Source organism: Amborella trichopoda, chromosome 6, assembly GCF_054954075.1.
Source record: "Amborella trichopoda isolate Santa Cruz 75 chromosome 6, AtrichopodaSantaCruz75HAP2 v2.0, whole genome shotgun sequence".
Taxonomy (NCBI): Eukaryota; Viridiplantae; Streptophyta; class Magnoliopsida; order Amborellales; family Amborellaceae; genus Amborella; species Amborella trichopoda.
This window is the reverse complement of record NC_142341.1, coordinates 50,317,555-50,332,479: the sequence shown is the minus strand read 5'-3', so window position 1 is coordinate 50,332,479 and position 14,925 is coordinate 50,317,555. Positions and strand designations below refer to the sequence as shown.

The 14,925-nt window shown below is 33.5% G+C and overlaps 1 protein-coding gene across 5 annotated transcripts; it reads right to left on the bottom strand.

Moving 5' to 3' along the window:
- Nucleotides 1–417: 417 nt before the first annotated feature.
- Nucleotides 418–9,325, bottom strand: LOC18448762 (diphthamide synthesis DPH2 family protein). 5 transcript variants are annotated; one of them, XM_088869113.1, is made up of 11 exons: nt 9,257–9,325; nt 8,980–9,096; nt 6,939–7,174; nt 6,462–6,570; nt 4,916–5,267; nt 3,427–3,496; nt 3,185–3,252; nt 2,048–2,163; nt 1,784–1,890; nt 1,454–1,590; nt 418–902 (listed from the first exon to the last, which is right to left on the bottom strand). In XM_088869113.1, the coding sequence occupies exons 2-11, from the start codon at nt 9,058–9,060 to the stop codon at nt 652–654; spliced, it is 1,527 nt and encodes a 508-aa protein (XP_088725239.1). In that variant the 5' UTR covers nt 9,061–9,096; nt 9,257–9,325; the 3' UTR covers nt 418–651. The 5 variants fall into 5 exon arrangements, 2 of the variants coding, with proteins under 2 accessions (XP_088725239.1, XP_088725240.1); XM_088869114.1 differs by having other exon boundaries at nt 8,980–9,074; XR_016057219.1 differs by having other exon boundaries at nt 802–902; nt 3,427–4,529.
- Between the last annotated feature and the right edge of the window lie 5,600 nt (nt 9,326–14,925).

Below are 14,925 nucleotides of genomic sequence, written 5' to 3'. Positions count from 1 at the left end.
ATTTGACATCCTACTAAAAATAGTTATCACCTCCTTGTAATAAACCTCCTTGTAATAAAGGTTGTAAACGTTGTAATAAAGGTAAATAGCCTAGACAATCCCATTTTAAGTTTCCAACTAACATTAACTAAAACGTTAGTGAATTGTTCACTCTGATAATGTATTCTTAAATATTTATTTTAATAAAATTAATATATTATTTATTACTTTTTATTCCTCTTTTCGAGTAATAGAATTATTAGTTATTTTTATAAGTTTTTCTTTAATTTCTCATATCTTATTTTCTTTCTTTTGGCACAACTAGTTTGGGTTTTTTTCTTAGTGAAGTATAAAACAGTTTAAAATGGGGTATTTTATTTAAAAAAAATTTTTACGTAGTCTTCTTTTAAGGAATTTATACTTCAGTGGGAGGTCCAATTTTTAACTTGATGGACTCTATTCAATATTGTGTCATATAAACTTTTTTCATGTAAACCGTTCAAAGATGATTCCTTGACTTCCAATATGCATGTTGAATAACTCCTCTCTCTCTCTCTCTCTCTCTCTCTCTCTCTCTCTCTCTCTGATAAAAATAGAGAAGCCTGAACAATGATGACTACCAAACAACGAGGCTACCTACTTCCCAACAAAAACATAGTCTCCTCACAAGTTTTAAGTAAACCCAATCTTTTTCTCATCCTCATAGCCACTTGCCTTCCCTTTTCGCCCAACTATATACGAACTAACCGGTGGAGCTTCTCTATCTAATTCGAGACCCTGATATGATCTCAATGCAAAAAACTCAGCACCAGATTTTGCCTCTTTCTTCACAAAAACTGAACTCGGAGACTTATCCTCCAACTTGAGAGCCTTTTCTGCCACCTCTGAGAGAACAATTGCCTTCTCCTTGTTTTGATCACCCTCTGTTAAAAATATAAATCCTCTGTTAAAATATAAATAGAAGTTTTAAAATCAATATCATGCAAACACCAATAAGCTATAAGTTGGGCTTATTATGATTTAGAGAACCAGTCTTGTGTATGGGAAGAACCAGTTTGGCAGAAGAGAGAATGCAATTGGGTGAAAGATGAAGTGCCACGTTCAAAAAGATAAAAACTGTGACAACCTCACTTATACACAAATCGAGATTTGGGTTTCGGAATGGGCATCGGAACATAGATCCTAGAGTATGGAGTCCTCTCTCTCTCTCTCTCTCTGGTTTGGAAATGGGCGTCTGAACATGGATCTTAGAGTATGGAGTCATCTCTCTCTCTCTCTCTCTCTCTCTCTCTCTCTCTCTATCTCTCTCTCTCTCTCTCTCTCTCTCTCTCTCTCTCACACACACACACACAAAAAGGCAATACAGGAAAGTTTCTAGAATCTGTCAAATATCAAAAGGCTTCCATGATGCCCAAAGATAATCCAAACATCAAACTAAAGAATAACAATCACCTCACAGATACCACAAACTCACCTCGGCACTCAAGATCCTCAACATAACCACCTTGAAGAAAAGAAAATCGGGCTTCTTCCACTCTGTTAATGGTTTCCAGTGGAGAACTAATCAACTTCTGAAATTCCATGACATACTCTCCAGTCCACTGCTTCACACTGGAAAAAAAAAGGAACTAAAATAAGCTCATCAATCAAGGAAACAACAGGAGTTCAGGTCAACTAATTCAACCAGAACTAGATTGATACTTCGATTAAAATTATATTATGAAAACTAGTAATCAAATATTTAATGCCTATAAATAACTCTCTGCTAATACTAAACTAAACATGAAGAGCTGGATTGCTGTACCTGTTAAAAGCTAGAATGGCTTCATAAGGCGTTATTACAGGAGCCAAAAATTCTTTGCTATCTAAAAAAGCTGTTTGTGCACAAGCCACGTAAATGAAAACATCGCACTGAAAAGAAGGGAGATCACTATTAAAATTCTGTTTTTTTTTTTTTTAATCTCTGCCAACATGGTAGAATCGAGAAAGATTCTGCTATTGTGTGTGTGTGTGTGTGTGTGTGTGTGTGTGTGTGTGTGTGTGTGAGAGAGAGAGAGAGAGAGGCTACCTCAGCAAAGTTTGCAAGTTTTGCAGGGTTAGGTCTTCCCATAGCAAATGTATAGGACTTCTTTCCCGCTCCCTCAATCAGTTTTTTCAGGTGATAAATCATATGCAGATAACCAGCTGCATTACCATGTAACACCATGAGTACACAAGCTAGAGAACCATACAAAGTGGAAGTTATCATTAAGAACCCATATAAGGAGCTCGCAATGACTAGACTATGGTGCTATTGCCCATATAGACACAAATACTATGCGAGTAGGAAATTATTATTCCATGCTCTCATTTCTATTATAAGGAAATTGATTTTTCCATGTTCACAACTGAGCGAGTTCGTAGAAATTATCAAGAACTTATGACACTTGAAAAGCATACTAATACACTTTAAAGAAAGAAAGAAAAGAAAAAAAAGGGCAAATTTCCATAAAACAACTGACAATTCAATAGTGGGCCTGTATATTTTGCTGTACATGTATATGTTTTTCTCCCTTGGGAGCAAATTGTACCTTGCTCCTATGGGCAAAACAACTGTGTACGGGTGTCTCTTTTGATCCGAAAGTTTGCAGAATATCTTTGATTCACCTAGTGAACAATTTCCCAAAATAAAAAAATCAATTTCTAGTTCTTACAAACCCAGATCTGATTGTTCATGAAATGAAGGGGCTGCTTCCCTGTTGGAGGGGGCATTCATTTGAATCCATTTTTTTTTTAATATGTTGACTGTATTAAACTCAAAGTGAGTACAGAATGTGTGAAAAGAGGGGAGGCAGGATACCCACAGACGAGCTCCGCCCAAAAAATAGGCTACCCACAAACAGGTGCCCTGTACAAAACCATGGGTAGATAAAAAATGCTTTACATGAATTGAACCATTAAGTATATCAACTCCAATCTGTGATAGCAAACCAAGCAAAAATCCCCTAGGGGTGGCTCAAGTTGGCGTGGGACAATCAATTTATTCTTTTTGATTGATCACTGAGAAGAATAAAGATGATCTGAAACTTTTAGGGTCAAACAAATTATCTTAAACGTTTGGCCTGTGGGATTAAGTCCACAATTTTCTACCACTGGAGCATGAAAACATCTTTCTTCTAGAATTTTCATATTTGTCGGGGAGATGGAGAGAGATGAGTGAACCTACCAACACCAAGTGTACCCACCAAGATCCCGACAATATTTGCATCTTTTGCTTTCTCCACAAGGAAGTATCTGCAGAAAAAGAACATCGAAATAAGTCACTTTTAACTGAACAAGACAATGGGTATCCCGAAAATGCCAATGACTTAGAGGATCAATTGATCAAATAATTTCCACACTTTGGTATGTTCATTAACTGTAACCAATGGCAATAATATACAATCAGTGGCAGGCTAAAAACTATACCTACGCTTGAGAATGCTTTTCTGATGACACTTGTCTTTCACCAAGCAATCTTCCATGGGGTCATACCTAACTACAGATGACAAGCATAATGTGCTAAGGTTTTATTTTAAAAACTTCCAGAAAAGGAAAGTATTCTTTCAAATAAACACAAATTCATCAAACATCATCATGAAAAATCATCTTCCATGAATTAACAGAATAGAAATCAATATAGTAAAGCTGTTCTACTTTCGAGTATCACCAATTTGTAATTAAGAGAGGATCTCAAAAAGCTTAAGTAAGCATGTTAATAACTATTTTACATTTTAGGCATAAACGCATATGACGCTCACATTCTCACCCAGATGAAAATGATGCAATGACTGTCCATTTTTATGTTTTAGTGAATAGTTTCCTATCAAAAAAAGAGAGAATTCGTTCCCCTAGAGGATAGTTCAGACATCTCAAGTAATTTCAAACCGGTGGATTCCGAAAACTCCTTTCTTTATTTTCTCTTATTAAATTCTCTGGTTGGGAGACAAAATGGTACAACAGTCACTAAATTTTCAAGAAAACAAATGAAAAAGTGATAAACATGCATATTCCATTAAAGATAAGAATCCTAATCCAGACAATGGCAAGAAATGATGCAAAATATAATAATCATGAAAGTAACTGATCAAAACAACAAACCGTTAAACTATGGGAAGCATGACAAGAACTTAAAGTGAATCAAAGTGCTACTATCAAAGAAGAGAAAGTATAATATGATACATCAAAGTGCTACTATCAAAGAAGAGAAGGTATAATATGATACATCAAAGTGCTACTATCAAAGAAGACAAAGTACAATATGATACAAATAACAATAAAAAGCTACAATAATAAGTGTCATCACCATACAACCATTGGTTGAATGAGCGATGAGAGAGAAGAGAGAGAGAGAGAGATACTTGATTGATCTCATGCTCTGCTGGGGCCCACTCAGCCTCCATCCATTGATAGGATAAACTGAGCGATGAGAGAGAGAGATACTTGATTGATATCATGCTCTGCTGGGCCCCACTCCCACTCACTCTCCATCCATTGATAGGATAGAGACGACAATGATGACCATAGCCTTTCTATTATCACATGGAGCATAATATACTTTCACATCAAAAAATTACTATTGGAGAAAAACAAATACTAAACACCCTACATTTAAAGAAGGAAATTATACCATAATCTAATGAAGTATGTAAAACCATGGTCAACTGAGATCATCCCAGTCCTATTAAATGACGAACAGTCATGGAGAGAGATTGGGACCCACCAACTGGAACACATCCCATTCTGCTAGGACTGAGTCTCTCTCCATCATTGTACATTATTTCATGGGATGATGTTGACTACAGTCTCAACATAGTCCATTTGATTATGGTAAAGCATTCCTTTAAGCAATATATTTCCTGTTTTTAATCAATAAGCAATCCCTTCCCTAGTTGAGCTCATGTAAGGGAAAATATACCTATTTCACAAGCATTGTATGTAAGTACGATATTTCCAAAAGCTGGATTATCGGGACCAATCCAGAACAACAAGTAGTCTTCCATCTTGCCCCCATGAGGTAAAGTCCATCTCAAACCTCCAAGGCTATAGCTGCCACACCCTTCAAATGAATCACAAGGGTCATGACAATCCACAAATTCAGGCTGCCCAGAAGAACTATTTGTACTACTATTCTTTTCTGGATGCATAACTGAACATTTGGCTTCTGCATAAAGGATCTTTGACCTGCACCCACTTAATGCTGATGATTTCAAGCTCATTTCTTCTTTAACACTACCAATAGCATGTTCATATTCCAAACCAAAGATAACCTGCATCAACATGCAAATGTTAAAAGATCACAACCTCCGAGAAATAGTAGAGGAAAATCGGATAAATAAAAAACAAAAGTTACATTGCGAAATAAATTTCAATCATTTTAAGCAAAAGTCCAAAAACAAACAAGATTAGAGAAATTTAACCAACCAACAATTCAGACAAATAAAAGCACTGAATGGAATTTAGTTTGGCCCAGTGATATAAAACATGGACTCGAGCCCGGACTTGCCAGGGTTCCGAGCCCAAGTCAGCCAGTAGAGTCTCTGTGAAAATAACACAGTAGGGTCCAGAACACAATGAGACTTGGGAAAGTCCTGAGGTATCAGAACCTGAATTCTGCCAGTCCAAGCAATGCAGGCAACGGGTACACCTCGTGAAGTATTAAATCGCTGGTAAGGTCCATCACCTATTATTTTGGCTAGATCATTCCAGGTAGAGATTTGATCGCTTAAAAAGCTGTCTCTACTATTTTGAACTGGTCATTTCTAAGTATTCATTTGCTCAGAAAAATTGGGCAGCCCAATAAAGTACACTCCACTTTAGAAGGTAATAAGTTTACTAAACCGAAGAAAAGTACAAAAGGCCATCATCCTGAATTAACACTACCACCCCCACCTCATCCATGCCTTCTGAACTAAATGCAGACATCTAAGTCACAAAAACTTTTTGCAAGATTGTGAAATAAGCTCCATTGAAGTTTGCAGTGTCTCTTGCAATAAGTGTTGCTTGCTAGATCCCTCCCGCATCTCATAATTTTGTTCACTCTTTGTCTGAGCCAAATAATGCTAAAGCAAATTCCAGAAAAACAAGGAAACTTCATCAAAGAACCCAATATGTAAGAATAACAACATAATGTAATAAAAGGTTATTCCCCTCTAAACCTCAACATCAACTTTACAATTTCACATGTACCATGAATGTTTCAAAGTCAGCGTACCATGAATTTCTAATACATGATCGACTAGTTAACCACTGAATTGTCTCAAAAACATCACCCAAGATATAGCTTCTAAGTGCATAAAGATAGGCATTGCCATCATTTGAATCCTTTTTAAGATTTACAACTATTATGAACACAAAAACATGCAAGGTGGGAACATTCCTAAAACTTATAATCTGCATAGAAATAATTAATTTTCAATGATTCTCATCCAAAAATCATAAAAAGTGGAAGGATGGGAATGTACCAGAATGGGCTTGTCACTAGAGGACAAGCAATCAAATAAAGAATCTGCACAACCTTTGACATTGATCGAGGCTTTGCCAAAGACAAACCATGCAGGCAACTTTGAGGTGCTGTCAAGGACAAGATACATCACTTAGTCATATTTAATACAAAACGAAACCATACTATTACCAAATAGACTATTCGAAAAAAATAGTTCAAAGAGTCATCACCACCCATTGCAATGATGGAGTGATCAAGAGAGAGAGGGACCAACAATTGGGGTCACGTACACTTATGGGTGTACCACTCTCTATCCATCACCATAGGTCGTTACACTTGATGGAGATGACCCTGATGGACACGGTTTCCCATGCTCCATTGGATCAAGTTCTCATGTACTTTCACTTGAAACAGGGTATGCCCACCACACAAAATTAAGTGCACCACAAACCTAGCACTATCATTTATAGGAAACTCTCATTTATAAGAAACTTACGGGCTTAAGCAAGTGGGTCCATAATGCACTACACACTCTGCGTTGACATGAGAAGCTCCAACCTCATCCACACAACAATTACCATAGGTGGTATCGGCCATGACATATAGTTGAACAAAGGCTTGTGCCAGGTTTGCCTCATGTAAATTTTCAGGTGGGCAGAGAGATAAGGACTGGAGTTCCTCCCTCAAAGCAGCCACAATCCTCCTTGAGTCTTTTAAAAGCTCATCAGGAAACTGCATACAGTTTTCATGTCCCATAGGTTACATAAGATAGCATTTCTAATACAAATTATCCAAAACCAGAGTCAGAGAGGAATATATGAACATGCAATATTGACAATGTTCAATCACTTATATCAACAGTAAGAAAAAGAGAGTCCAAATTATTAAAGTTTCGAACACTAACTTGACTAGAAAAAGGAAAATTACTATGGTAGTTTAGAACAATCTCATTCATCTCCAGGAAAATAGGTAGCATGGGCTATTAAATAAAAGTATTGTAACAAGCTTTAAAGTATTGTAACAAGCTTGGAGAAAATCTGAATGTCAAAACAACACTATTAAATAAAGTATTGTAACAAGCTTGGAGAAAATCTGAATGTCAAAACAACATAAAACCCGCACATTACTTGCACCAAAACCTATGCTGATATGCCAAGTAACAGATAATGCAATATCCGCCAAGATGGGATGGTAAGGCACCCTTCCATAAACTACCCCATTTCACCAACTTTAAAATGATGAATTGGTGAGAAGATTATTCTTATGAAAATGATGGGCTTGAACACATCCTTAATTATCGAAGAACCTTAATGTAAAACTAATGGCTTCTTAGCAAAATTCAAACCCAACAAGAGATTATTAAAGACTACTGCCTTCTCTTCTATATTTTAAGTTTCTGGATCATTGAACTCCCCTACTGCAATTCCTCTAAACTCCCCCCAAAGGGGGCCAAATGGACTATGATCCATCTTGAAGGTTAAAGCAGTGCTTTTTTTTCATTATTTTTTTCTGGTAATAAAGTGACCAAAACACAACTATGTGATTCATTCCAATACAATAACTCCACATAAATTCAGAACCAAACACAGCAATTACACCTTTCTATTTTGAAATGCAAGGGGACCAAAATACAACTAGGTGATTCAATTTAACACCATGATTCCACATCAATACAGAACCAAATAGAGCAATTAAACCAGTGTTACAGGACTCGCCTGAGTCCATTTGGCCTTGGGCGAGTAACTCGGCCTTGCTCTAGTTGTGTGTATAACTTAGGGTATGTAAAAAAATTCAAAAAAAACCAAAAAGTTGTAAAAAAAAAATGGTTATCCTGTATAAAATTTTTTAATATGATTTAGATTTTTTGCATAGATTGTTTATTGTTTTTTGCCATAATCCATATTTTTATATTTTCTTTTTTTTGGATTTTTTCAAATGTCCCCCAACTATAAACCATCATCAACATAGCCTTATCCCAAGTATTTGGAGTCAGCTACATGAATCCTATTCCACCATTCTGCTCTATAGGACATACCCTTAGTAAGAGCATAAGTCCCAACCATAAATCAATTTCTTAAATACATATTTTATGTACTTTTTTAAGCATATTTGAACTTTCAAAGGTTGCTTCTGATTTTATTTACTTTTAATACTTTTATTTTATTTTTTCATACTTTTATACTTTTAAATTTTTTTCTAGGGCTTTTTGGCCAGGTACAGGACTCGGCTAAGTGAGTCACGTCGGGGCGATCTTCTAAACACTCAATCAAACTAAATATCATGGAGCTTGATGACTAAACCCTTAAAATAATGTATTACTAAACAAAACACACTATTCAAGCTTCAATAAAAATGAGACCCTAATTCCATGTCTGTAATGATAGCCCAAAAAAATAAAAAAAATAAAAAATCAACAAACTAATCTACAATTTCACGTGATGGTGAATCAATCATGAACAAAACCAATCATGAGAAAACCATCAACACAACTGAAATTATAAATAAACAAGAGTACACAAATAAATAAACAAATATACCTGTAGTGCAACTCTATGGAAACCTCGATTTTTAATGAATTCGGCAGTGCGAGCAATGTCAAATTTGGAATTGAAGTCCATTCCTTAACTGAAATCTGGTCCAAAATCTTCCCAAAACTATAATTTTTTCTCAGAAAATTAGTATAATCAGGTGAAGATAACAGTTTTAAAGTTACGGGGAAGCAAAACCCAGATTACTAAACCGATGATTGGTAATATATCAGGTTGAAATAACCTAAAAAAAGTAACCGTTTAAATGAAAAATAGTGGGAAATACCTTAAAATTAGAGAAAATTCATTAAGACATGGGCGTGTGGGAGCAGCTTAGAGTCTTACAGCTTGGGTCACGTTTAAGGAGAGCGGAATATGAATAATATTAGGACGCGGTTAGCATGCGGGACCAGGCCCGCTCATGTAGAAATTCGGGCGGCTTAATAAATCTACTTTTCACATGGATTTTTTTTACTTAATTTTTAATGATGAGTAATATATGGAGATCATGACTATAAAAAATAAATAAATTTTAAAAATTATAAATAATAATTCTAGTAAAAAAACATTTCAACTATTTATTTCAAATATTTTTAGTTGGACCACATATTTGCATCCATCTTTAAAATGAAACAATTTTCCATAATGTTATTTCACTTTTCATTTACCGCGGGAGTAAATGGATAGTATATATCCGAGGGAATAATAGATTCCATACTCATTGGGTAAAACCCCATATAAATTTAATTTTTAAAAGAAAAAGTTTATATAAAGCCGAAGCTCTAATCAATTAAATTAGAGACCACCTCAGAAAATTTACTAGACGATGTTATTTTGATGCCCAAATATCATCACATTGATCATCTCGACACCAAGATGCATAGACATGAAAAAAAAAAAAGGGATTTCAAGTTTTGGAAATAGAGCATCTTGTAATGCATTTTTGGACCGTCAATTTTTCAAATTTTCATGTTTTCATATATCCACTCGATCTACATTATTTTTTAAGCTTTAAACTTCATAATTAAATTTGAAAATGTATTTTAAGGCTATTATAAAGATTTCAATATTGAAATCACATCTCTCGGCACTATTTGAAGGTGTGCTTTACTTCGATTATTTAGAGCCTCGACCCTACGCAAACCGCACCCATTTTTAAAACCCCAAATTTGAAGATTTAACTTCCTCCACCCTTAGCACAAGAAAAATAATTTCCTAATTGCACCTTCTATATACTCTTAAAAAAAAACAATGTCTCAAGCCTAGAGATTGTCCAATTTTTTGATAGTGAGATCTAAGTATTAGGAAGCTTAAAAATCAATTTTTTTTTTTTTTTGTTCTTGCCAGGCTACAAAAAAATATTGAGATTGTATACTATGAGATATTTTATCTTTATTATAAGGTGGTCACAATTGTTACTGGCCGTTAGATGTTAAATTCGATAGCTTGGGGGTGTCATAAAGTTTGGCATTATTTATTTGAACTTCAAGTCTAGTCAAAGACAAACTCACAACCACCCTATTTAAAATCTGACCGACAAGAGTGACCGTGATGTCCTTTATATATATATATATATATATATATATATATATATATATATATACTACATTATTAAGCAAGAGTTAAGAGGTGAACACATGTCACAAGAATAAAGAAGGGTCTTATTGTTGGAGAGAATGAACTAGTAATATGCACGTATATTAAATTTCAATTACGTAAATAAATTTTCAATTTTAAATTGACATAAATGTGATTATAGAGAGAGTTATAAAAAAAGATAAAGAGAAGGGTGAGATATTCAAGTTATCTATTAAAGTCGAAAATTCAATACATATTAAAAATGTAGGTTTCAATCGTATAGGTATTAATATTCTCATTTTACAAAATTATCATTGTTTTATAATGATACTTATGAAATAATTATCTTATTTTGTATTTTATAATAATTTAGTAATTATTATAAAATTAATGTTTTTGTTACTATTTATAACTAAATAGTTACAATTTTAGTATATTAGTATTAATGTTCTCATATACAAAATTTTCATTGTTGTACAATGATGGTTATGAAATAATTATATTATTATGTATTTTACAATAAGTTAGTAATCATTAGTGAAAATTATAATAAAACTGTTGTTTTTGTTGCAGTATTAAATATATTTATTACCAGAAAAATATTACTTTCTTAAAAGTACATTATACATATATAATTTATATATAAAAAAATCAATTGTTGCAATTAAACAATGAGTATCACATAAAAAATGAAAATTCACTTAATGCAAAGATAAAGATGTAACATTCACTTTTCTTCATGAAATTTTGCATAGGTCCGGGCATGGTAACTGATACATTTTATTTGGGTGTATTCTATCATCTATACAAGCAACTCGCTTAACTTCATTGGACATATAGAAGTACAATCTATTATTAAAATAAAAAATTATATCAATATTTACTTACACCTAAGATCCACATAAATAATTAAAATTATTTAGTTCTTACATTAATTATTTAGTTCTAAATAATTAAAATTATTTAGTTCTAAGCAAAAAGTAATACCGAACAACTCTAATATTCAATGAGCTGCCAAATGAAAACTCGTCTAGGTTGTCTCTCAAAGTAGCCAACGCTCCTATATACAAATTATATCGATATTTACATACACCTAAGATCTACAAAAACACTTGAAATTATTTAGTTCTTACATTAAACACTACACAAACTTCTAAGAAAAAAATAAGGCCGAACAACTCTAATATCCAATGAGTTGCCAAATGAAGACTCATCTAAGTTCTCTCTCAAAGTAGTCAATGCTGCTATATACACCTTTTTTGCTTCTTCTATGGCACGTAATTGGGCTTCATTTATAGGTTTTTGAAAAAGAAAAACCAAAAAAATTAGCTAGCCGTATTTGTAGTGTGTGAAGCACATGTTAAAAATTCAGTGAGAGAGAGAGAGATGAGTGCATTATCGATGGGGAGAGAGAGAGTTGTGATGTGCATGAGAAAGGGAGAGATGAGAGAGGGGCGTGCACGTGATAGAGAGAGAGTGATGTGGGTAAGAGAATTGTGACAGGGAAAAAAAAACTAGGAAAGAGAAACATGCGAGAGAGATATATGGGACGGGAAAAGAAATATGGAATAGATAAATGTGAGAAGAGAAGAGCGATGAATTTACTTAAAATGGGGGGAGAGAGAAGATAAAGAGTCACCACACTAAAAAATGAGTTTCCTAGAAGATGAAGTGTCTTCATATTAAAAAAGAGTTACCTATTTTTATATCTTTTCATGCATGTAGGGAGAATGAGATTGTAGAAAAATGGGAGAGAGGAAAAGATGAACAAATTAAGTTTACTTTAATTGGGGAGAGAAAATATGTCATCACAAAACAAGAGGAGTTATCTATTTGTATGTATTTCCATGCATATAGGATGGAGAGAGATAACGGAGAAACATGAGAGAGATGGAGAGAATATGAGCTGTCCGTTACCTATTTGTATGTATTTGCATGCAAGTAGAATGGATAGAGAGCTAACAAAAAAACATAAGAGAGATGGAGAGAAGATGAGGTATCCGTTATCTATTTGTATGTATTTGCATGCATGTAGAATGCAGAGATAGATAATGAAGAAACATTAGAGAGATGCAAATAAGAATAAATTAAGAGAAATAAAAGATATAGACTTAAAATGTAGGAGGGAGAAAAGAATCAAAATTGAATGAAAAAAGACACGTGATGCAATAATAAAAAAAGCGTTGCTCTTGCTTAATATATACAATAAATAGATAAATATTAAGAAATAGTTAAAGGGTTGACACATGTCTGATCACCTAAAATTCCATCTTTTATGGGGAGATAAAGAGGGAGAGTTGAATATGTATCGAAGAAGAGAGAATAAATATTAAGCCAAAGATAAGGGATGCACACATGTCTTAATAATAATAAGGAGCCTTATTATTTGAGAGAAGGTAGGATAGGTGATTTTCCAAATAAAAATATCTAAGTCGATAGTTTCAAGGAGAGATAGAGAGGGAGATTTGGAAATATTTTAAGATATATATAACCTCTATCGAAAACAAAGGATCTACGTAGTAATTAGCAACATTTATGTCATTGAAGTATTTATTATGTAATGGACTCGGTTTTTACAAGGCTAAGCCCACATATGCAAAAATGTTGGCCTCTTAATAAATCTTTTTTTGAGATGGATTTTAAGGACATGTCATCTTTAATATGGAAATAATGAATATGAAAAAATAAATAAATTTTTAAAAATAGAAATAATAATTCTAGTAAAAAAACATTTGGACTGTTAGTTTCCATTGTTTTCAGAATGGAACAGCTACTTGTATCCATCTTAAAAATGGATGCTTTACACTTTATGGATCGCATATGTAGAAATGCGGTCCAACCCGCATGAAACAATTTTCCTTATGGAATATTATATAACTTTAGTTGGGGCACAAGCGGTGCTACTCAACCCCATCTCACCTAATCATGTTCCCAACCCCATCTCACCTAACGCATGAAAAAACCACTAATAATTTCAAAAAATGGGTAAGCCTCATCTCCACTTAATTACCCAAAAAATAATACTACTATATAGAATTATTTATCATGTAATATTATACATCATGTATGGACCCATCATGTATTACTAGATAACGTTTATGTATTTGCGTATGCACTATTTATGTGAACATTAAATAATTTATTGTATTAATTATAGCCGAATTAATCTCTTCCCGATTTTCGCGAGATTCACTCCATAGATTAGGAAATTCAACCCGGTGAGGAAAAGAAGAGAAAGCGTGCCTCCTTTAGGATCTCTCTCAAGGTCTTATATTTTTTATTTCTCAATTATTCATGAACATTTTATTTCTACTTGTAAATTTTTATTTCTACTTGTAAATTCTTATGCTTAAAGGTTATTCTTTAAAATATATATATATATATAAAAACTACATTTTAAATTACAAAATTTAATGCTTTTAAATTTCCCGCAATAAAAACAAGAGAGGGAAAAGAGAGGTCCATTATTCACCTCGTCTCGACCCTAGAGCAACTCTGCTCTCGGAGAAATCCAGTTAAGTCAGATTTTCTTTTTTGATAATTTTATTGAGAGAGAGAAAGAAAGTAAGGGAGAGAAAAATTTTTATTTTTTCCTTTGAATTTAAAGATATATTCCTTTAAAGTCTTACTTTATTTCTCATAACTTATTTGAGCATCTTTATATTTATATTATCCAAATTCGTGTTTTTCTCGGAGTTCTTCTTTCCTCTGTAAATCAATATTTTCAAGTTTGATTGGAGTTAGATTGAATAATTAAAGGGGAATGTTGGCCTCAATACCGAGTCTGAATTCACTGGTTCATCAAACTTTATATTGATTAGGGTTGTGTTCTTTAGCTGATTTTGTATTTCCCTTTTCTTGTAGAAAATTAATACACTTTGGAATCTTCTTCGGTTTGGTGAGAAAAAATGAAACAAGTCGTTGCTTCAGCCAATTTGGGAGAAGATTTCGGATTGGAAAAATTACATACATATCCGTTATCGTTTCTATTATTATGGCTCTACTGAATAGTTTCTGTTACTACCACCGTGTCTATTTTTTCATGTTACAAAGGAAATTTTTAAAAAATACGACTTTACCTTTTTCGGTTGTTCAACAACCGAATTCAAAGTACTTTCGGTTTTTGAAGAACCGAAAATTTTAAATTTGTTGTTGTTGAAGAACTGAAATATTTAAATTTCTTATTCTTCAAGGACATAAAAATGTTTTTTCTCTCTTATGGCGTTTTCTCTCTCTATCTCTCGACGTCATAGTTATGAGATAAAATAAAAAAGAACAACTAGTTTGAGCCTCTACATTAGAGGAGAATGGACCCAGCCCATCATGCCTTACTTTCAACAAGAGATCTCATCAATACACGCTCTTCGAGTTGGGAAT